At 38.4% G+C, this 25706-nt stretch overlaps 1 protein-coding gene across 1 annotated transcript in view; it reads left to right on the top strand.

Moving 5' to 3' along the window:
- Positions 1–5221: 5221 nt before the first annotated feature.
- The window catches only part of LOC134748743 (tyrosine-protein kinase CSK), a 42301-nt gene continuing 21816 nt past the window's right edge, over positions 5222–25706 (top strand). Inside the window, exons 1-3 of the mRNA XM_063683519.1 lie at positions 5222–5499; positions 21297–21382; positions 23390–23488. Coding sequence (XP_063539589.1) covers positions 21335–21382; positions 23390–23488 — 147 coding nt within the window. The 5' untranslated portion in view covers positions 5222–5499; positions 21297–21334. The remainder of the gene's footprint in view (positions 5500–21296; positions 21383–23389; positions 23489–25706) is intronic.

Below are 25706 nucleotides of genomic sequence, written 5' to 3'. Positions count from 1 at the left end.
ACGCGCTTTAACGCAGACAATGTATGAAATGAAATTTGTCATCAATGTCATCATTATACGTAATAATAATATGACAGAGAGATACCCCCCACTCCCTAATAAACTAACGTTCAAGTTAGTTGCTTTTCCACTGAGGCTTACCGCAATATTTCCAAGTGCGACGATTATTAAACGCTTTCCCGCGCTAAGCGAGTGATGCCTCGGATCGCCCCTCATACTCACTTGATGGGAAGCGGGTCACGGCCTGCCACTTCGCTTCAACTAGTCGACATTTTTGCTAATGCTCAATATATCAACGATTAGGTAATCGCGAGCATCTAATTAGATGATGTTTATCGAAAATCGGAATCGAAATCGGGCTTGATTAAAGCGAAGAAAAACTGAATGTAATAAAACCTACAAATGTAACGATACATGATGCATGTGTGATTACCACTTTCTGATAGAAATAAGACTTGGTTACGAAGGAATGCTTTACATCTAAATGAAAGGTAGAGGCCTAAGCTTTGTAGAGCTATCAGAGGGGAACCTAAGTAGGTACTGTGCAAATCAGAGTAAAGTATTGGTCGCGAAACTTTATGAAGGTTAACGCTAAAACCGTATACTATACGGCGTTATGGCTCTTTCACAATCAACTAATACAAGAATTCGAGATAGAAGCGGTCAATAAAATGATCGCGGCAGAATTATTTGCTACATTTATGCAACATTTACCGCGTTGGAAAGAATTGCAGCAATACTTACCTGGCAATAGTTTCAATACTTGACTGGGAGCGCTGTGCTAATCTACAAATTACTGAGTCAAAACAATAAAAATGTGCACACTACATTAAAAAATAATACAGAAATTGAGAAAATCTTAAAAAATAATCTAATTACATGTAAAAAATCCGCAACGCAGGCTTCGTCTGGTGGCCACAAATGCAAAAAAACAAATGCAAATACAAAAAAATAGAAATGCAAATACTGTGCTAATTGTAACAAAACATTATATGTCAACTGAGGGAAGAACCTAGTTTTCAACCTCGAAAACCTTCGACCGAAAACCTTAGGTAGGTGGGCGGGCGGGGAGAAATGGGATAGCTACACCCCAAATACTTAAAAATAAGAAAGGTTACATCCTTCGTCAGCGGACTGGCAATGAACACTGATTCTGTCCAATTTAACAATTTAGCACAGACTTATTTTCGATGACTCAAATTCTACGTCCATACTCCATATGCGTCCACGACGACCAATTACGTCATATAATACAGGTCAAGTAGGCAACTTAGGAACTTATTAGGTACATGAATTCTGTGTCAGGTGCAGTTTTTACTTAAACTAACTTTTTACTCCGTTCCTATAACAAAATCCTGTAAATTTCCTGAGTCCTGTGAGTTAACCATTAAAATGCTCGGATTTCCTGTCCCGTTTAAAATCCCTGTCATTCAATATATCTGTATAATTTAATGAACAAATATTGTACAAACCTAAGGCATTTTAGATTAATAAAAATATGAATGCAATACAGCGTTAATTTTGCAAATAATAGTTATAACACGTTATTAATAACTCAATAAGACAATTATCCGCAAACAATCAGTTCGGTAAAGTCGAAAGTGGTGCGTATGTGTTTTTAGAATGCAATCGTCACGGGGCCCTGCGTCGGCGCTGCTGTACCTCTCACGCTCCAGTTGTCGCCAAATGTACCTAACCTGCCATTAATTATAGTAATTGTGTGCCGACACTGCCGACTGACGTTCAGTGCGTAGACGACATGTTTAGCTTTTGCTATACTCCGCATTAACCCTCCGGGCTGAGGGAGATATATTTCCCGCATACTTCAAATTTGTGCCCGCTCTAGGGTTGCTATCGATTTCGAATCAGTGAGATCAGAATTGATAGCCGTCGACTGGAGCCCTGTCCTGCAAAGCTCCAGCCTTCCTGAAGCTGTAGAATTGTTTTCCACTAAAGTTTCTACTGCGGTATCTAATAACTCAAAAGTCTTAAGATTAAGCCGGTCTAAATATGTCCTTCAGCCTTGGATGACCCCCGGGTTGCTTAAATGTTCTAAGCTCAGAGATAAGCTTCATATGGAATCGCGTACAGACCCTACTAATATGTTCAAAAAGATAATCTATACTCGCTATAGGAACTTCTACAGAAACCTTCTTAGAAAACTCAAGTCCGAATACGACTGCAAAGAATTAACCCAAAATAAAGACTCGCCTAAAAAGTTGTGGAACTCGATTAGACGTATCACACATAGCAATGTTCCTTTTAAGTCTTCTGACGATCTACTTAAAATTAAACCAACAGTTTCAGAGTCTCTCGACGTATGTAACAACTATTTTTCAACAGTGGGCTCGAATCTTGCGGAGGTCATATTACTGAAACTAAACACCAGTCAAGAAAATTTAGCCTCGAAAGTAATCACTGCGAAAATAAATAACTCTCCAGGATCCTTTTGTATCGAGCCTACAGATCCGAACGAAGTTCAAAGTCTTATAAACAGATTGGATCTTAACACTAGCGCTGGTCAAGATGGTATAAGTAATAGACTTTTAAGATCTATTAGTGATATTATATCTCTCCCACTTTCGGCTATTTTTAACCGATTGGAAGACCGCTGCCGTAGTTCCAATACACAAAGGTGGACCTACTAATACGCCAAACAACTACCGGCCGATCCCACTTCTTGGAGCTTATTCAAAACTACTTGAACGGCTAGTACACAAGCGACTTGTCAAATTCTTGGAAAAAAATCGACTCCTGTCTGACCGTCAATATGGCTTTCGCCAAAGAAAGTCTACTGAGGAGGCTGTAAAAAAATTTAACAGATATTGTTGTTTCACATCTTGATGAAGGCAAAGAATGCATTGGTGTCTTCCTCGATTTGGCGAAAGCCTTTGACACGGTGTCGATTCCCATCCTGCTCAGAAAATTGGAGGCTTTTGGTATCCGTGGAAAATCGTTGGATTGGTTTTCTAGCTATCTTACGAGTAGAAGCCAGCGTATTAAAATAAACAACGTTACTAGTGCTGCAAAATCTGTGACATTCGGCGTACCACAAGGCAGCATACTTGGTCCTATGTTATTCATTACCTATATTAACGACATCATGTCCCTACAGCTTAAAAACAGTGAAGTTTTATGTTACGCCGATGATAAGCCATAGTGTTTCATGGTGACTCCTGGCAGGATGCTTATGAAGTAGCTACAGCAGGGTTACAACGACTATCCGCTTGGCTAAGCCAGAATCTTTTACCCTTAACGCTGACAAATCAAAATTCATCGGATTTCACAAAACAGCGGCATCCAGCCCATCCTCCGCCCTCTCACATTTGAAAGTCCACTGTCACACTTGCATAGTCCCGCCGTACCCTCAATCTTCTGCTTGTTTATGTAACTCCATTAAAAGAACCAATTCACTCAAATATTTAGGCGTAATTATTGACGAAAACCTTAATTTCAAAAATCATGTTTCAACGACCTCTAGTAGGGTTCGTAAACTCATCTACACTTTTAAACTTTTACGTGAATCTGCAACTGGTCATATACTTAAAGTTGTGTACTTAGCCCTCTGTCAATCAATTTTAAATTATTGTATACTTGCTTGGGGAGGCTCTGGTAAATCGTTTATGATAATGTTGGAGCGCGCACAAAGAGCGATTCTGAAGGTCTGTTTGGGGCGACCACGACGTTATCCAACAGCTGAACTCTTCAAAGAAGCCCAAGTACTGAGTGTTCGCAAATTGTTTTTGCTACGTGTTACTTTATATGTTCATTTTATTGCCAGTCGTCTGCCGGAACATCAAACGCTCACTTCAAGCCGTGTCATCGCTTCTTTTGCTCAGCGCTTCTCGGTATTTCTCTTCCTGCACGTTTATAATAAAGTAGTTAAAATTTGTGACATTAGGCATTGTAACGTAAATGAGGCAAAAATTCATATACTAAACCTGCTAAAGTCCTGGAACTATGAGGAATCAGAAGCAATTCTGAAACCTTCCCACGAGACTCCTAACACTACATATTCATAAGTTTTTTTTTATGTATATTCAATGACTGAGACTGACGATGCCAAACTAAGAAAATGTTCATTAAAAAATATTTAAATGTTAGCGTCAAGAGTATATTGCCTGGTCCATACATTCCCCCAGTGGCGTGGGCGAAGTGGGCCCGAGGCCCCTCCGGGCACAGTGAAAGAAAAGGGCCTCGCAGATACGATTTCGCCCACGGCTAGATTAGTTCACGCTACGCCACTGCATTCCCCTTTGTTCCTTTTCCAACAGTAGCGATTTCTCAGCTCTTACCGATCCTGATCGCAAGCACGTGGCGCGTGCACTCGTGTCGATTACACACTACTCAGTGTTTCCTGCGCACTTCGCCCGATCGGCTTGCGGTAACTCGACACCCAGGAAACTGTCTCACTTCCATTATATCTACACGTACACCCAATGAACCAACCTTTGTGTTCGAATGTTATAATTTGATCCTGCAAGCGTGAACCGGTAATGATGCCCCAGTGAAGTCTAGTGTATCCTCCTGCTACGCTCACTGGGTATCATAGCATAGAGTGCCCACGCAATACAATTATGTTCTGCGTCGGTCCATTTTAATCCTCAACGAATACTAAAGGCCCTTTATTTGTTTACTTTGTCTATTTGTGACAATTCTGGTCTCTGTCTGTGGCTCTGCAATCGATGAACCTATTTTGAATTAGTTTGTGTTAATGTTGATCAATGAATGAGTGTTAACTTAGTTGCTATGATTGAAGGAAATCCTTTTAGCCATTGGCAGATAATCAAATAATTTTTAGTCTTTTGGCAATTTGATTTAGAATTGTATTGAAATAAATGTATTTTCTTTCTTTCTTTCTTTCTATTATTAATGCATATTATAATACACAATTCATTATGTAAATTCAGTTTACTTCCTTCAATGAAACACGATTATACTTAATTCAACTTTGACAATTTAACATAAAAAACCCAGCAAGGTTTCCTTATGATTACAGACTGGATGCATTATTATGCATTTGTCCGGACGTGTAGGTACTACAGTTACACGTGACACTCGACATATTGGAACGACATTAAATTAGTCGTTAAGTATTCAACGTGTAACTTCACGGCCTTCAAGATTCGATTACGCAGTTGAGACAAACGACATGCATGGATGTAGACGATCGTTTGTAATGTCTTTGCTAATAGGGAAAATCGTCGGTCCGTGATCGCAACCTCCCGCCCACTAACAGTTTGTGATCGGCGGGCGCATTGTCAGCACGCTGCCGCCGCCGCATAAGCCTCGGTGCCTCGCGTGCTGCGCGCCAATGTTGTCATCGCTTCGCGGACGCGAACGTCTTGCCATGCCATAAATAAACAAAGTACATCGCCAGTGACTCACCAACAAGTGTGTAAACAATTTAGCATTCTCAATACAAGTGCTTTCTTACATAGCCAAGTTGAAATTCAGTGAAAATATACCATTAATGGATGTTTACACTCGTATTTTGAGGTATGTACAACATGATGGAATTGTAAAAAGACCATTACACTAAGGAATGATGTTGCACAAACTACCATAGCAATGTTTCACCCAAGTCTGCATTAAATTTCAAATGCAGTTAAAATTAAATCATCTCTGAAGTGATTTTAAATTTAACCACAGTCATTTAAAAGGTTATAATTTACTCGATTTTTGATTGATTGTGTAAATTAGATCATTAATTCATAACAATCATAACCTAATAAGTACTCGTGTAGTCGAAACATGTTAATTCGATAATAAAACGTAACTTTGGTAAACCAGTCCCGAAATAATCCACCAGGCTAGCATTCTTTGCGCGGCTTCAATCTTCTTAAGGCTCGAGGATTTAGAACTTAATCTGATGAGCCGCCAGTGTCATACAGGAATCCCAGAGATTAAACTTTTGTGTCACGTTTTCCTCACAATTGTCGAGTCAGACAACACTTGAGGAATACTCATAGGTTGTGGGCGTAAGTAACCTTGGAGAATACGACTGAACGGATCTTGAACTTCGCATTGCTTGGAAGTGTCAATTCTTGCAATACAATACAAACAATAAAAATGCTGTGTTTGGAATCCATCTTTTTTTCTGGTTGGGTCTAATTTACTTCTGGTCTTAAATATGCTGCCATATTTCAATATATTTAAGTAGTTGAGGTACTCACCTTCTTTTAAAGGTGACCATATTGCATAGATAAAGAAATTCAACATAGAACCATATGAACTACTCTCAGATCATTGACGACGTAGCTAGTCTAATAGTAGTATTGGTAAAGATGTCAACAGCTTTGAATCGTTATACCTCGGCGGTGTTTGTTTTAAAACACGAACAGTCAAGGGCAAAAATATATGTACATTCACATATTTTTGAGTCATTTGTTTGGATCGATATTTTTGCCTTCGACTGTACCTTGGTTTTATCATGTGTTATGAATAATAATTTTTACATAATGTTATGTTAGTAAATCATCATCTTCCTCGCGTTGTCCGGCTTTTTGCCACGGCTCATGGGAGCCTGGGGCCCGCTTGGCAACTAATCCCAAGAGTTGACAATTGACATAGGCACTAGTTTTTTTACGAAAGCGACTGCCATCTGACCTTCCAACCCAGAGGGTAAACTAGGCCTTATTGGGATTAGTCCGGTTTTCTCACGATGTTTTCCTTTACCGAAAAGCGACTGGTAAATATCAAATGATATTTCGCACATAATTTCCGAAACACTCATTGGTACGAGCTGGGATTTGAACCCGCGACCTCCGGATTGAAAGTCGCACGCTCTTACAGCTAGGCCACCGGCAGCGCTTCGATCGACATAATGTTAGTAAATGAAGTTAGCATATTTTTCTGTCGAATTCGAATATTGACTTTCTCACTTGACTTAGGTATGTCAAATCGCTTTAAAATTTACTTTGAATAACCAAGGTGAGAATCTTAAACTACCAATGACGCTTAAATGACACTTAAAGCCTTGCTACGTCAGACGTCAGGAAAATGACCGGTAAGGTATAAACACCAATCAAACATTAACAGTGGAAATAATCTTGTTTACGGATTTTTTCCTGCAAATTTCCTTCCAGAGAGGCTAAGATGGTCGGTTTTCTAAAATCTGTCATCACGCCTGTCACGTTCTAACAAGTTATAATTAAATTTGATTCTTAATTATAATTATTGATATTGTGTTGTGACGATCATTTTGTGAATGTGTTTTATTTTGACATGTAAAATATAATGTACATTTTCAATGAGAAATAAATGAATCTAATCTAATCTGATACCGCCGCAGGTTAGTTAGACCCAGCTATTGCCTCTTAAGTTATTTTAAACCTTGTATAAATATCATTGGTCATGTCGCTTGTCGCCACCAGCCTGCCGTCTGCGGGTATTTTAAGCGAGGGGTTGCAGACGTTATGATTTATCGCCATGCCAAGACTGTATTAATGATATTTCGCCATGAAAACGCCATTCGCTCCTCGTTTCGGAACCTTTATTTACTTTCTGAATGCCAGTTGCCGAATGACCATTAGAGGGAGTTTTCATATAACGGAATATTCCCAGAACGATTTATTATACTTTATAAAGGGCGATTTGTGTTATAATTGCGTGCAAGTTAACTCCATGCCTGTTTGTTTATTCAAATGGCGCGATATCTATAAAATTGTTGTTTTCCTTTGAAGCGGCCTTCTTGACGGGAAGGAAGTAATTTCTATTAGCTAAGGCCATATTGTGTTATCCCTGTGGTTGTTGCGTGGCGAAACGATGGGGTTGGCGTTTCGTCAAAGATTCGCATAGATGGCGTCATCAGCTTGCCTCTTTTTCTATGAGATTTGAAGGGCTCGCATCCAGGGCATAAAATTCCATTTAAAAACAAAAATTTGACACAATTCTATTAGGGATTTACAGGGCAAGCTATGCTGGCGCCATCTGCTAAATACTTCGACCGGCCAACCCTATTTAGAATAAGAATAGAATAAGGATAAGACACGAATTAATAAACTAGTGGATGTGAAATGACTCCTATTTAGTATGAAAACCAGTGTCGCTAAACTCACACATTCATAGCCACGTTAAAATACGTCACACACTTACAAAATTGCTCTGATTCGTAGCAACTTTCCATACCAAAAAGTTATTACCGGTGGACATTTCTCGAACGAATATCAACTGTAGGCTACATGAGTGACGGTTTAAATTATAATGTCAAAGCTATATGACATACGACTCTTTCATTATCTCATTCATCTCACAAAAGCTCGCTCAACGTTCACCTAATACAACTACTCAACACCAGATGGCGTTATTTTATATAATTTTAAAATCACTTACTTAACAGGCGAGAAAAGGGCTAAAAAACCAGTATAAGTAAGGTCTAATTACGCATGGTTTGTTACGGATCTCACGGTCACGTTACACTGGTGTTTTCGAGACCTCTACACGCCTGCGAGTAGCTAACCGTTGGAACTTCTTTCCATTCGACGATATAGGGAGGGGACAGTGTAATCGGAGTGTTTTATCGATATTTGTGTGTTCAGTTAGGTATTGATATTTCATTACCGTATGTTTTAACACATTTAGATGATACTTTATTTATGATTATAATATAGGTAGTGATAATCGTGATTGTATGAAAAATAATATGTAGTACAGTACAACAAATATCTAACTAGAAATTTGTTTCTTATTAATTGACCAACTAGGTTGTTAATGTGAACATTAAATATATCTTAAAGTCAAACAGATAAAATCATAGTTCTTTAAAGGTTTATTAACTCGGTATTGCTGTTATTTTGTGATCACAAATCTGCAATTACTTACATACAGGGACCGGCCCGCTATCCCTTATCGGGGTTTTATAAGGGTATTGCATAAGGCTTAACTCACCATACCCTTTGCCAGACGAAACCCTTTGTTTTGCTTTTAAAAACCCTTATATAAAACTACCACATTTGAGTAATCGGTAGCCCAATACCCTTACAAAACCCTTATCATCCGCTCACCAACACCTTGCATATTGCTTATAAGGGTTAGCCTTATAAAGGGCTTCCATTTTAGTAAATAAGCGTGCTAATTTAAGTCGTCTACCTTGTTCATAAAGCACACATTACTTCGAATCCGAGCGATTGTCGGCGGCGACGGCGGCGTTCTTTGACTAGGCACGTATTTTCTTTCCTTTTCATACACTACCGTAGATATATACTAATCCTGTCTCTTTCACGCAAAGGGAAACCTTTATAAAAAGCGCTTAAAGATAAGGGTAACCCTTATTAAGGGCTAGCCTTATTTTTGGTTAGCTTTTCGGTAAGGGTTAGTCAAAGGTAAGGGTATGAATGGGCTTGCAGTTCAAAAGGGACAGTCTTTCAATGTGTTAGCCGTGTTTAAGTGTCGCCCATTGAAAGGGTTTTATCGCGGAAAGGGTTGTCCGGTCCCTGCTTACATAGGTAAGTATTCGTCTTTAACAATATATTTACTTGTAGCAGCATTTAAGGCCAATCTAGACGGGACAACCTGATTAAATTGTCAAATTAATTGTATGGTGTGAAAGCATACATGAAACTGGCTCATCGATCCCACTTGATTTGATTGTAAGATTGTGACCTATCAAATCAGGAAGAGGGGCGGCAAAATTCCAATATTTCACGCTAGTTTGCGTGGTACGGAACACTTTTTATTAATTAAGTGAGCCCGAATGTCACTAATAATTACTAAATTAGTAACTAAGTTTTAGGCGTGTGGACGCTAGATGAGATGTATGGCAATTTTATCCCCAGAAATCTTTCTCTAAGAAATGCTCCTAGCAAATGGTGCTATATTTTTGCGGAAACTAATTTTCTTGCCCAGTAGCATTGACCCATTTATTTTTAATATCGGCATCTTGTGGTAACCTACAATAATTAATAATAAAGAAATAGAAAATATAAAACGTTTATTCATGGCACATTGCATGCATTGTACGCATAAGTGCATTAAGTACCTAGTCTAATTATATTAACGATGAAAATATGATGGGTGTAAAAAACAAAAACGTATGTAAAGGAATACGAAGGTTTGAAAGGTTGCCATGAAATGACCCCGACTTAACTTAGTGCTTGATGACCAGAGCTGCCATATTTACTAAGACATTGATTATCCCAAATAATAATTAGAAACGTGTCTAAAATAATAATTTATTACCGAACTACCAAACATCAAACTTGAAATATCGTAACTTTAACTTTATCGATATAAATATCGACATTGCGCAGCATCTGAGTAGCGAAGTTATTTGACATTTAGGATAGCGAATATTCCAGATAAACGTAAAGAATAGTGACAAAGGATTGTGAACTCTAAGTTCTAACTGATAAAATATAGATTTACTTAACGAACATTCGTAAATAATGCAATAGAAACAGATTTTTCGTATTTATCGGATTATATTTAAATAAATAACCACCGGTGATAGGAAATACCTCCACGTGAAAGATTTTTTAAACCGCTGTGATTTCTGCAGCTTAATACTGCACAATACGGCATTTTAAATTTAATTATCAATTTTTGTTAGACGAGCGTACGTACGACGTGAATGTCATTCGAGCATGAAGTTTACACAACAACTGAGCATAGTCTGTGCATAAAGTGAGTCGGTCGCTACTAACTGTCGGATAGACGGGAACGCCCACTTGCCATCTCCATCCTACTCCGTGGGATAAGAATATTCATTTAAAAGAAAAAACCTTATCAACATTAGACAATCCAATTTAAAGGGGGAGAAGCTTCGACAATCTTGTTACTAGATTTTGCCACTTTAGAGTTTAGACTTGCTTGTACTAAATTATTATTTGATTCTCTGTATGTTTATCTTATCTATTGGTATAGTATAGTCTTGAGTGCAGAATACCTGCATTTCTTTGTCTAAACTAAAACCTCTTAGGAACTCGAAAGGCCATCAATTACTTTTTAAACCACAAATACATACCTATACGCAAGGTACCCAGTGAAATTCCAGTACGACCGCAATCTTGTTATGATGTTTATAATCTAAATAAAGCATCATAACAAGCAGTTTATCCGTTGCATTCCTTTACGTTTACGAGTACGTTCTGCAATCATGTGGTTTTCATGATTTACCGTTTGCATGTTGACCTGCACGACATCATCATCTCGGGCTCTACCACCTTTGCTGTCACGTTACACCAATCATTTCTATGGGATTTTTTATTTTAACTTGTACTTTAAGGCGCGACTTAAGTCGTGTTTCAGTAACGTCTAACCGTCACATTACTGACATAATGTATGGGATTTTACATTGACCGTTAGTTATGTTACGATTGCTAACCGTCCGTTAATGGTACACAGTTAAGTGAAAATGCCCCTTTATGTGTTGCCATTTTCTTGTTGTTTCTAAGGTTTCATTGAGGGCATTCTACAAAAGTTTTGTTATTAAGATAACTAAAGTTAAAACAAAGTTGCATATATACCAGGGAAACAAAAGAAAGAAAAAGAAGAGATAGAGATCCCTTAAAGGGATAAGTTCGCCTTTGTATTAATGACATTTTGATATTTGTACAATAACGTGTTTTACTACTACTACAGCATTTTCGCTCCTGCAATTAACGGCATCGTAGATTAAAATTAAAATCCATCTCTTCTTCGTCAGTCGGGTAACAACTTACAAAGCTTTGTTTTAACAGATGCCAAAATATAAAATAAATTACTCCTTCAATATCAATATATTAATAAAAAAATTAAAATTAAAATTTAATATAAAAAAAACATTTATTTTTTAAAACAGGGAACCGCTTTAAAAAACCAACCCACTAAAAAGCACAAAATATTTTTTATATACCTCACCCCTATCCTTGTCCAGTCCCTATCCCGTCGAAAAGCAAATTTCTGCCAAAAAGTAATTTGTACCTAATAATAAGCCAATTAATAACCATCCGGGTAATTACTTCGTTTTTAAAGGCGGTGCCTTCCCACTCCCAATCCCTGAAAACCGCATCAAAATTAGTTCAGCCAAACGCGAGATAAACGCGGACAGACATACATACAAACATACGGATCAAACTGAGAACCTCCTTTTTTTTTGAAGGCGGTTAAAAATATTTAGACCCAGCTTGACCAAAATGGTATAATGTCATATAGTAATCTACTTCAATTGTAAAATACATATAATAATGAATTATGTCCATTATTTGTATTTGGTATGATTGAGCAATAAAATAATTATTTATGTCTCATACCTAAAATACCTACTTTCTTGTTTTTGTCCGTTCCGGTTAACCAAGGGTACAGAAATAAAATAATTTGTAAACAGACGGATAAAGTAAACAGTCGGGAATGACTGGGATGTATACATATAGACCGGCGTTGGTATCACTTCCTACATTTTATTTAAAGGCAAGTCAACGACCTTTGAGTCTGGTCTACTAAATGTCCAGCGAACATCTCATTAAGTTCATGGAGCTTTGATTCAATCCTTATATGGTTACGTACCTGTCATTTAAAACTCACACCGAGTGGCTACAGTCTTTTAAAGCTGTGTGGACAGACAACTGACATATAACGTCTATTACTAATAACCAACGACATATTTTTGCTGTAGCGACTACCAAAACTATTCATACGTTGTAATGCTTGCAATTGTAACTAGTGAGAACAATGGTTTTTTTGTGAAATTTTCTGAAGCGTCGGTTTACCATTGGTAATTTATCAGTACTAGGACTCGGGCTCGGGACACAAGTGGTTCACATAAGCAACTCTATCCTATTATATCCTCTTTGCTTTGCATAAGCTTTTTTAACGGAAAACGCTCTCTCCTATTGCGCGACTTCATTGGAGCACTTTTAACTAATCCAATTAGTGCATGCATGCATGCATGTTGTTTCAAGATGGGACTCACTTTCTCTCCACTTAACCATGTCCCTGGCCAGAATCTGTCACTCCTTATAAAATTCAATCAAAAGGTGGGTCAGATTGAATTTTTGCCCTTTGCCTCTGAACCTTGTCTTCTAAGGTTATTTTATTTTAGTAGTAATAATAGGTTTATTCTTTCTTCCATCCATCCTGATAATAAGTGCAAAACATAAACACTTTACGTTTGAGTTACGTTACGTAAATATTGGCAAAAGTAGGGGACTACCCAGGTACGACAAGCTCGCAGATTTCTGGCCAAACGGCATGTAAACTTGTCACAAGCCCGAGTGTTTACATCAAGACCGGTTTGCGAGTAGACTCACCGGGTTACGTTACGTGAGAGCCGAATGATTCGATACTACAGTCAATGGGGGCTTGGCGAAAGTGATTGGACTGATTTGCATTATCTGCTGGAGTGGATTGCATGGCGCTGTGGCGCGACTCGACGGCGATACGGAAGTTATTAACATTATGATTATTAATATTAATGGGTATAAACATTATCTGTGTTCAAGACGTACAGTTATCATGAATAGTAAGTAGCAGAAGCGACTCTGCGCCAAAAGGATCTAGTTTTCGTCGCCAATAGCTCTTCTAAAATCGATATATCTACATTCATAGGTGTAGAGGAATTAAGAGTGTTAGCGTAGGCGATACTTTTGAATTCGATTATTTCGAAATGTTAAAATATGTTTGTTTGTAAAAGTATAAGAAGGTGGCAAATACGTTTGGCGCATTGTTTTATCCACGGAGTAGGATGGAGATGGCAAGTGGGCGTTCCCGTCTATCCGACAGTTAGTAGCGACCGACTCACTTTATGCACAGACTATGCTCAGTTGTTGTGTAAACTTCATGCTCGAATGACATTCACGTCGTACGTACGCTCGTCTAACAAAAATTGATAATTAAATTTAAAATGCCGTATTGTGCAGTATTAAGCTGCAGAAATCACAGCGGTTTAAAAAATCTTTCACGTGGAGGTATTTCCTATCACCGGTGGTTATTTATTTAAATATAATCCGATAAATACGAAAAATCTGTTTCTATTGCATTATTTACGAATGTTCGTTAAGTAAATCTATATTTTATCAGTTAGAACTTAGAGTTCACAATCCTTTGTCACTATTCTTTACGTTTATCTGGAATATTCGCTATCCTAAATGTCAAATAACTTCGCTACTCAGATGCTGCGCAATGTCGATATTTATATCGATAAAGTTAAAGTTACGATATTTCAAGTTTGATGTTTGGTAGTTCGGTAATAAATTATTATTTTAGACACGTTTCTAATTATTATTTGGGATAATCAATGTCTTAGTAAATATGGCAGCTCTGGTCATCAAGCACTAAGTTAAGTCGGGGTCATTTCATGGCAACCTTTCAAACCTTCGTATTCCTTTACATACGTTTTTGTTTTTTACACCCATCATATTTTCATCGTTAATATAATTAGACTAGGTACTTAATGCACTTATGCGTACAATGCATGCAATGTGCCATGAATAAACGTTTTATATTTTCTATTTCTTTATTATTAATTATTGTAGGTTACCACAAGATGCCGATATTAAAAATAAATGGGTCAATGCTACTGGGCAAGAAAATTAGTTTCCGCAAAAATATAGCACCATTTGCTAGGAGCATTTCTTAGAGAAAGATTTCTGGGGATAAAATTGCCATACATCTCATCTAGCGTCCACACGCCTAAAACTTAGTTACTAATTTAGTAATTATTAGTGACATTCGGGCTCACTTAATTAATAAAAAGTGTTCCGTACCACGCAAACTAGCGTGAAATATTGGAATTTTGCCGCCCCTCTTCCTGATTTGATAGGTCACAATCTTACAATCAAATCAAGTGGGATCGATGAGCCAGTTTCATGTATGCTTTCACACCATACAATTAATTTGACAATTTAATCAGGTTGTCCCGTCTAGATTGGCCTTAAATGCTGCTACAAGTAAATATATTGTTAAAGACGAATACTTACCTATGTAAGCAGGGACCGGACAACCCTTTCCGCGATAAAACCCTTTCAATGGGCGACACTTAAACACGGCTAACACATTGAAAGACTGTCCCTTTTGAACTGCAAGCCCATTCATACCCTTACCTTTGACTAACCCTTACCGAAAAGCTAACCAAAAATAAGGCTAGCCCTTAATAAGGGTTACCCTTATCTTTAAGCGCTTTTTATAAAGGTTTCCCTTTGCGTGAAAGAGACAGGATTAGTATATATCTACGGTAGTGTATGAAAAGGAAAGAAAATACGTGCCTAGTCAAAGAACGCCGCCGTCGCCGCCGACAATCGCTCGGATTCGAAGTAATGTGTGCTTTATGAACAAGGTAGACGACTTAAATTAGCACGCTTATTTACTAAAATGGAAGCCCTTTATAAGGCTAACCCTTATAAGCAATATGCAAGGTGTTGGTGAGCGGATGATAAGGGTTTTGTAAGGGTATTGGGCTACCGATTACTCAAATGTGGTAGTTTTATATAAGGGTTTTTAAAAGCAAAACAAAGGGTTTCGTCTGGCAAAGGGTATGGTGAGTTAAGCCTTATGCAATACCCTTATAAAACCCCGATAAGGGATAGCGGGCCGGTCCCTGTATGTAAGTAATTGCAGATTTGTGATCACAAAATAACAGCAATACCGAGTTAATAAACCTTTAAAGAACTATGATTTTATCTGTTTGACTTTAAGATATATTTAATGTTCACATTAACAACCTAGTTGGTCAATTAATAAGAAACAAATTTCTAGTTAGATATTTGTTGTACTGTACTACATATTATTTTTCATACAATCACGATTATCACTACCTATATTATAATCATAAATAAAGTATCATCTAAATGTGTTAAAACATACGGTAATGAAATATCAATACCTAACTGAACACACAAATATCGATAAAACACTCCGATTACACTGTCCCCTCCCTATATCGTCGAATGGAAAGAAGTTCCAACGGTTAGCTACTCGCAGGCGTGTAGAGGTCTCGAAAACACCAGTGTAACGTGACCGTGAGATCCGTAACAAACCATGCGTAATTAGACCTTACTTATACTGGTTTTTTAGCCCTTTTCTCGCCTGTTAAGTAAGTGATTTTAAAATTATATAAAATAACGCCATCTGGTGTTGAGTAGTTGTATTAGGTGAACGTTGAGCGAGCTTTTGTGAGATGAATGAGATAATGAAAGAGTCGTATGTCATATAGCTTTGACATTATAATTTAAACCGTCACTCATGTAGCCTACAGTTGATATTCGTTCGAGAAATGTCCACCGGTAATAACTTTTTGGTATGGAAAGTTGCTACGAATCAGAGCAATTTTGTAAGTGTGTGACGTATTTTAACGTGGCTATGAATGTGTGAGTTTAGCGACACTGGTTTTCATACTAAATAGGAGTCATTTCACATCCACTAGTTTATTAATTCGTGGTTTTATCCGCTCCTATTGATGCTAACTATACCAAGATTATGTTAAATAAACTGAATACAAATAGAGATAATACTTAACCAAGTAAACAAAAACTATAGGTTCTGTATTTTAAATGTTTACACCATTCCGTTGAAGTCGGGAAAAGCCTGTAGTCGTATTTTTTTTTACTAATTCTTCCTTGTACATCTTTAAGTAATGATTCATTGCTTCATTGTGTTGTGGTTGTGAGATAGTATCTATGATGTAAGCGCTTATCATCATTAACTGTACAAAGGATGACGCGGCGGTATCCGGGGTTTCCTTGCCTAATACCTTTTTACCTATGTATGTATATCTAATAGGAAAACCTTACTAAGACTATTTTCCCCATCTTTGTCATAGAACTGGAACCAAAAATTTTACTCTTGCATGCCATTTACACAGGGTGTTTTTGTTCGTTTACAATGACTTCAAGAAAACATTGCTTGAGTTTAATACAATATTTTTTTCTAATAATACGTTCTTCATTTAATTGTAATCGGTTTTATTCTGATAAGGCCTTTTCAATGTAAATTTGTTCTCAATCCTGATTCTTGTCAAATGTTTGGCAAGTTAAGTTACCTAGTTGTTTAAAAAAAAAAATTTGATTATCTAGAAAGATTATATGTGCCATTTCGTTCTGAGGGTTCCGTAGTCAGCATAGAACTCTTAAAATTTCGCCGTGTCCGTCTGTTTTTCTGTTATCTGTAAATTTAAACGGCTATTGCCTTATTTTATTGACCTTCGCATATTTTAAGATATGGAATATGGATGCAATGCTTTTTGTTATCGGTGCTCTATTCAAAATATATTGTTTTGCCGAGATACCAGGAAACACGTAACTTTGCAGTAAACCTTGTAAAGACATCCTTACTGGTTGTTTATAGTAGTGCAGTCGAAAGTGAAACGCTGGTCGTTCAACTCGGCACGCGCCTCCACGCCACACTGTCGGCAATCTCGTCCGTGTTCGCCGAATTCCTACCGGTCTCAAGCAAACCAGTATAAAAATGGTATCCGATTATGCAGTTGTCAGGAACTCCGAGGTCGCAAATACACTGGCGTGGGTGATGTGATGGTTGGCCTGTGGTCGGTATATGCAATAAGAATAATAGCCTTGCTGTGGTCGGCCACGGCGCCGCAGACGCAGCGCCGTGCCGAGATAACTGCGACGCCTGATTAAGGTTGGCTTTAATAGTCTTCTAACGTTGGTGATGTGTGTAGCCAGCACTTATCAAGTTATCACCAGACACGGCCGTTAGTGTTTGTCTAAACGTGGATTCGGAAATCTACTACCGACGTCTGGTCCTTAGGAGTGACGGTCAGGAGAATAGTAAATGGGCCTTTACCTACCTATATGATGCACAACAATCCTCACGAGCTAGAGTAAACTAATAATATTGACATCTCAAGCCAAGTCCTAAGTAGGTACCGTAGGGTTGTCATTGTCGTACTGCTGCCTTAGATTAAAATGAATATCCTCATAATTATAGTCTTCAAAACTGTAGGAAGAGTCAAGCAAACATAACCTTTAAAATAATGCGGCCATTGGCTCGGAGCGGAGGTTCCATTGAAAGATCGACCTTGTTAATCTCAAATGTGACCATACGAATATGCGATCCATATCGAAATGCCACTTGTCCAATCGCCCTGCTGTATCTGATACGATTTAGTGTTATGGTTTGACGTAATCCAACTACCAAACCTATAGACATATGGCTATAAGTTGTGGGAGGCGGTATTAGGAAACACTATAATAATAGTTTCGCAGTAAGCATTCCACTGTGACTGTTTTGTCCTCACTGTTATTATTTCAACTGGGTTAGCTTAACATACATTTAATTCTAACGTTTATAGTATGGTAGGCATGGTAGCAGAATGTGATGTGATGTGTCATACCCAGTTGTTGGTCTCCTTGCCTCATTCGCCATAAAAAGTGCTGGCCCTAACCTACAGTGCAATGTTTTTAGAATACATGGGTAATATTCTAAGTACAGGCACACATTAATTAACCTGTAAAAAGTAATGTTAAATTGTCTGATACTTTCGGATCTGCTTAAAGTTTGGTGAGCATATGGAGCGCCAAAATATTATAAGTATTTATTTGATTTATAATAATGATGTATAATGTCATGATAATATACTAGATGCATTCTTGTATCCAAACAAACTATTAGTACCTATGTACCTAACCTACGAGCATAGAGTAACTTATACTAGAGCGGTACTGTCATAGTAAATTTTGTAACCCCAGTAAATTCACTGCCATCTGTCGACACACTTTAAAACTAAAAATGAAGATTTATAAAAATACGATAAAATGTATTTAAATATGGATAAATGATTTTTTTATTTGCATTAATTACTTTTATATGATTTTGACCCATGTTCTTTCACTGGTATGCGTTACAATTATAAATAACAAAAGAAACAGTCAACGCCCTCTATACGAGTGTAGGCCAAAACTAGTGGCGCCATCTGATCGAGAATCAAATTTTCGTGATTTTCGAGGCACGTTTTTTCCTTAGACTGTATCCATCTATTACGGAGTTATATCTATCTTTGCTACGAGTATCTATTTCAAAATATTATCAATTTTTATACTCTTGACTTGACGATCATAATATTAATTCTTATAGATTGACATGTAACATTTATAACGCATTAAAAAAAAAACAATATACGTTAAATTGTTAAAATTGACCGTGAGCGTTTAACATTGCGTATTCACATAATAGCGTGATACAAACATGTTAATGTGTGTGGTTATGTAGAAAACATTGCAAAGCCGGCGGCAGAGGCGCGCAGTCACGCATGATGCAAAAACTGCAACTAATCTAGTAACTAGTAATAGTAGTTGCGTCGCTTGTGCAATGCAACTGCTACTGTAGGCCCGGCTCGGGTAAATCACCATATCCGCTCAATTGCGACTTTCACAACTAAGCTTACATATATATACTAAACTGTCATTTAGAAGATTGCGTCGCGACATAAAAGCATTAATTAAAGCAAAAAGCTGTGTTTAGGAATGCAGCGTACCAGCTAGATACATTAAGTTTCCTGGGCAGTGCCGCTTCGTTTGAGCTGCCGGTCCTCATACATTTATAGGCCGCTGCCCGCCCCACCCCGTCGCACTAGATCGCCCCTCGCTTCTAATTCTGTACTCAATTAGTGTGCCTGAGTGCCTTAACTCCTAGTTTAATGCGATAGTACGCTGCATGAACGGCTGAAGAGCGCGAAGGCGGTAAAGTGCCGTATTAAGAAGTAAATTAAATGTAGGTATGAGAAAAGCCGAAGTTTTATTAAACCCATTGTACCCTAAAGGAATTTTCAACTTTGCTTTAAATTATGTTACCCGGTGTCCAAGACTTGTTTCTCTTTTGAGATTAAAGACACGCCTATGTGTTTTCCTTGATCCGTTTTCTGGTTTCTTCGGCTAATGTTACAACGGATAAAATAAATATACCGATTAATCAATCTAATTTATATCAGTAAGTACCATGTGCAACACTTCATTGACAATTCGGAAGATAAAACTTATAAAAACGCATTAACGCAGTTCTGCGTGTTGTTTTGATGATATAGGTACCTTAAGTATTCGTGTCGTTAATGTTAGTATCGATATTACACCTGTTAGTACACGGTTACATAAGTACACGTGTGCAGTGTGTCACGACAGCCGGTCATGCTCCGCCGATGCTCGCTAGTCCATATCAGGAACGATAGTGAAGCCCCAAACCTAGATCTTTTCAGCTGTGTTCACTTACTTCTGAGGTAATCCTCTGTAACGAATAGGTGGAATTTTTTTAATCGGTAATTTCCATGTAAAGTTTACGCGCATTTTATCTGCTATTAGTAATTAATTCAATATCCAGTTCGTCATGCATATGCACATTAATTATTAAGTACTTGTTTTACTATACACTGACTCATTATTGCTTTATTAATATAAAATACATAAAACTATAAGAAAGGGTTATATCGCGTAAATTGAATTTATAATACATCCCGACGTTTCAAACCCTTTACAGCGTTCGTAGTCAACGGTGACTCCACCCGGGTATTAATATAATTATAAAATCTGACTGCAGGTTTACGCTTTTAAATGATACCTATCTATTTTGTTAGAAGTGATTAACTGTTTTCCTTGTACGCTCAGTCAACGCGTGATGCTCTTGCATTGCCACAACCGTAATAGCCTTAATGATAATGTCATGTTGAAAGTGTTGAAACTGTTCTACTTATTGGCATGTTAGCACCAAGGCACGGTCGTTTCCACCTTAGTAAACTGTTACGGAATGACCATGGTCGCATTGGTCGCACACGCAGCCGCAAACGACGTTATCAGTATTCCGATTGGCCATTTCCACGAGAGCTCGTGTTAATGCGTGGTTCGCGGCGCCGCGTAAGGTTCCGGCGCCTAGTTGACCCAAATAAAGGGCTGCCATGAAGCTACTCAATTAACTATCACCAGCCATCCGGTTTCACTCCACAAGGAGGCCCAATCGCCGTCTTTAAATTAACCAATTATTTCACTACGTGTACTTTAAATGGCTAAGTGATCTAGATCGTGACGATTTTTTCTATTGTTGAATATGAAAGCGTAACCGTCTATTTGCGGGTACGTATAATAAAGGAATCGTTAAGTACAGTCTTACTTTTCTACCGAATTTATATCCACTTCCACAGAAAACTGTTATGTACGGCAAATGTTATAAAGTATCTGCACTTGAAAATAGAGACATGTTCAGTTTACATTATCATATCAGTTACACTCTTTCAACTATTTCTTTTGTTTTAATACTTTTAATAGTTTACGGACACTTCGAACATTTGCAATGGGTAAACTTTCCTCAGAAGCTGCGTTCATATTAAATACAAAACTAAATAGCTGTGGTTTAATGTTTTTTTTTTTTTTGTTTGTTAACAGATGATGAAGAATAAACCTTCGCGGTAGAGACACCCGATATGAACTCGGACGTCCACCGCCACCAGGCGCATCCACCGCTTGCACAGGTAACATAAATAAAGCATTATATTGATTCCCTTTATTCCTAACTAACATTTGCCGAATTTACTTTTAAATCTAAGTTATTGACTTATTGTACAGTAAAAAAACCTTTCATCCGGTGAATGTGATTAATACCAGGCAGGTATGGTAGGTATGATCTTCTTTAGTGGCGGCTCGAGCATTTGATTGGGTTCAAAAAGATAAAATGCTATCAAAACATATTTGTTTCTCCCACTGTAACTAAGTACTGGACAGGGAAGGCATTCTAACATATAATTACATTCTGGTGGTTGTATTACAATTGACAATACAAATAAGGGATATTTGTGGAATTTATACGAGCGACTAAAATTAACCGAGTAGTAAAAATAAACTCGCGCTGTAATAGTTAGGCAATATTGATCGTCACAGACTAGCGTCTGCCGCTGCAAATATGCACTGTGACTTCACTTTATATTGGAATCTAATTTTTGTCTCCATTAACAAAGTAATTAAGCTTTATAGAAGATAGAGCGATAACGCTTCCGTCAATGCTGCTGCTAAACCAGAGTTGCTTGAAATAATCTAACGCCTGACTAAAATATTGCAAGCTCCAAGGTCTGTACCGAAATGAACAAGGAAGAGTTGGGTGATCTTGATCTCAATGCAAAACTTGAAGGTGGAGTAAACCTAAAAATAAGAAATTTGCGTGTACAAAGAGCAGTCGTGCACAATTTATTGCCGCCGTACCTGCATCGCGTCGGTTTTGGCACGCCGCCAAGGTTGTGCGTTGCATTGTATCATTAAATACGGTTCATATCCGAGTTTTATCTCAAAATATGCAATTCACTTTGTGGAACAATCACATAAAGATAATACAATACTGTAAACTTCACTTTAGTTCCATTCGTAATGTAGTGGGCAATGAGACTGATGACAGTCCTCAAAGATCAAGATAAGACAACGTCAACAGGAAGAGCAATATAGTTCTGTTATCTGATTCCCAGCACGTGTAGGTACAACCTTCGGTCCTAGGGTCCTACAAGTATTTCGTCAAAATCATAAGAAGCAGAATAATTGTATACCAGGGTAAGAAAACACCAAGTCTCGCCCTTTGAAGTAGCACAGTAGCACACAGCAAACAGGGTCACCGCGTTGTTAATAAATGTTAACTAAGTACTTTAACTTGCCGCTTATCGCCCGTGTCATGTCGGAGCGTCGCTTAATCTTGCGTCCCCGATGCGGACGGTATGCGGTTTACTTTTTCTTTAAGCTGTTTGGTATTCACGATTCGTCTTTAAATAAATGCCTTTGCTTGAAAAGACTTTTGACGCTTACTGTTTAATAGAGTCCGAAAACAAAGGGCCTACCACGAAAACCGAAATTCGCAAATTGCGGGGATCTTTCTCTTTTACTCCAATGAAGGCGTAATTAGAGGGACAGACAAAGATGCCCACAATTTGCGAACTTCGATTTTCGCGGTTATAACCCAGTTACGCACTTCGAAAACGACATTATGTCATTTCCTTTCTGTGCCATCCACAATACATTTAGTCTCCAATTGAAAGTCGGACGAGTTTCTAGCGTCCTATTTCAGTGACCTTCCATGGTGGCGCTACTCGGTACTAGACTACCGATTTTACAAGTTTTAATTTAGCTTTGTCAGTTAATAACGTGCAATTAATTCTTAAAAGTTGAATTAGAGCCATGTCCCGGTATCTGATCTGAAATCAATAATATATGGAAGTTGGATGATAACATATAATATTCATATTTAAAAGATCACTTTTTAGTCCATTGTAGTCTCTTAAAACGGCACAAGCTCGTCAAGTTTCAATCGTAAGAACCGTCACTATAAGTAATTGTCTACTCGACAATGCAACGTACAGCCGTGCAGAAATTTGTATACACATAAGAGGCGCGAGATATAAATGCGGCAAGAAAAATCAAATGTATAATATTCGTACTGTTCACGTCTCTTGCTCATAACACAGTCGGTGAGTGCAGGCTGAGCCGGTTGTTATGTGTTACAGCACAGCGTGGGCCCTTGCGGCTGGTACTCGGCGTCGGCAACGCCCGCGCCCACCGCGCCGGCCCGCCTCAAGCGCGCGCAACCCCCGCAGCAGCTGCCGGTCAGTTACATTTTCAACTCCTATTTTTTTTTAATTACGCATACCACTTGGGCACGGGGACTAACCCAAGTGGTTATGTGGGACTTCTTGTTTTGGGCTAATGGGGCCCCAAGTCTACCCACTAAACAACCCCCCCGTCTGCCGCCATTGCGGTGTAGCGGTGGGCTGTAGGAACGCTCGCGCTTTACTTCTACAGCACCACCAGCACCAGTCCGTGTTTGCGGACCAACGCCTCCGGAGGCCCTTGATGGCCTCGTTTCCTTATGGACCGTATCCAGTACGGTCGCCCTCTCAGGGACCACGTGTGTGAAGGATGGCAGGCGTCCCCGTGCCTGTCATCCTGAGGTCAACCTACGGAGGCAGGCGGCGGTCATGTGCGACCCGTCTGCGTCGAGCACGCTTGCGGCGCCGTGGGTCGGCCATTGGGTCGATCTCCCTGGCCCGTTCGGCCATTTACATTTTCAACTCCTATTTCAACCTTCAACGCAAACGAAGTTTTTAGTTTACAAGTGTGGTTTAGGGCGGGTTGCACCGATCGCATCTGACGTGACGTTAAGAATTGTGAAACTTTTCATGCAAACGTAAAATTAAGGTTAACGAAGTGCAACCGGCCCTAAATTTCTGATGTTTAGTTTAGCTAATTTTTTTTCTTGAGTGGGTGTTTTTATGTTGATAGTTAATTTTGAATAATTACATGAGTACCTACTGTAGAGTGTAGCTACCAAGCCACAATCCGTGTTGCAAGAGATCAAAGATAAACCTAACTTATATCATATATGTATGCCTGCAGTGTGCTTTTGACATTTTATATGATAGTAATATACGCGAATTTTTGACCAAGCAATGTTAAATAACTAAACATGACCAACATGACGTCGATTAACATTGTTGCTGTTAGCTTTACATCCTTAATTAGTGTTTGCTTTGTCAATAATCACAAAGTATTGAATGTGTGTTTGGTCTGGCAATCATCCTCACATCTAACTAAATTAACACAATATCTTGACTTGCGAAACCTTGTCTTTCTCATATTCAGCTTATCCTTGCCAGTTTTTAAACCTTTTCTTATTTACAATGGTGATTTCAATTATCTTTTGCTTTTACTAACATTTTGTAAAAAGAAAATAGAAAAGTGCCCTGCGTAGGTACTAGACATGGTATAATAATATACACCGCTATGGTACTAGATAACAAACAAATGAAAGGGGGAAAGAAGAATGAAAGCTTGCTTTTTGTTGGTAAATAAATGGCTTTTGGTTGAGTCAGCACTAAAGGTAGCCACGGCGCAGCACATGTAAAATATTTACTTGTTCAAAATTATCTGGACATGCCTAATTCATTTTATATCAACAGAATGTCGTATCGATAATTTTGAACACTTTGCTCGCTTTGCTACTTCTGCTGCTGACCGTTGTTCCGACCCCTTCAAAGATGGCCTGTCTGAATAGTGAACTAACTTTACTCTCGTAACGGCGGCTTATTGCAGCGATGTGGTCCCGATAATATTTATACCTCTTTATTAGGTTTATTACTTCTACTCTCACTCTACCCAAACTTCTTCCCATACATTGTGTCGATGTACGGCGTACGGCTCGGCATTCAATGCAGACCAAGGCCTTACCCTTATCGCTGAAAACTGTCTTGCATCGGCATTGATCGCTACAAAAATAACGAAAAACATTGAATAATGTAGGTATAAGTCGCTGGTACCTCTAACATAATTGATGTATGTTTCCAGGATGTGTTACAAATAGACGGCGTATTTAGTGAACATGTAGTTGCTTTTGCACGACTTGTTCGCTTCTGACTTAGAAACTGTTATTGAGGCAATAAATTTAGGCTCCAGACTCGTAAGCTTCCCACGTCTCATTCCGAGTAATCTAACGCACAAACACGGATATATTCTCAGTAAAGTACCCACTCTGTTTACTTACTCGCGTACACATCGATTGAAACGAATCAAAGCTCTCAAATAAACCTGGTGCTTTTCACTGTGCAAATATTTTTTCGCCTCTTGCATTACTTAGTACCGTTCAGTTTTAGCTTGAGTATAGAATTTAAAATAGTCGACTGCTCCATTGGTTACAGTGGAGGCAATTTCGACTTGTTTTAATGACGGGTCGGTGGTACCGCAAACACATGGCGGAAGACGTGGTGTTGTCATGAAATATTGCAAATTTTAGTGGGTTTGCGAGAATTTGCGCGTGCGAAGGCAGAT

The sequence above is a fragment of the Cydia strobilella genome, chromosome 17, assembly GCF_947568885.1.
Source record: "Cydia strobilella chromosome 17, ilCydStro3.1, whole genome shotgun sequence".
NCBI classification, from domain to species: domain Eukaryota; kingdom Metazoa; phylum Arthropoda; class Insecta; order Lepidoptera; family Tortricidae; genus Cydia; species Cydia strobilella.
The sequence above is the reverse complement of the archived record's forward strand: the minus strand, read 5'-3'. Positions and strand labels throughout refer to the sequence as shown.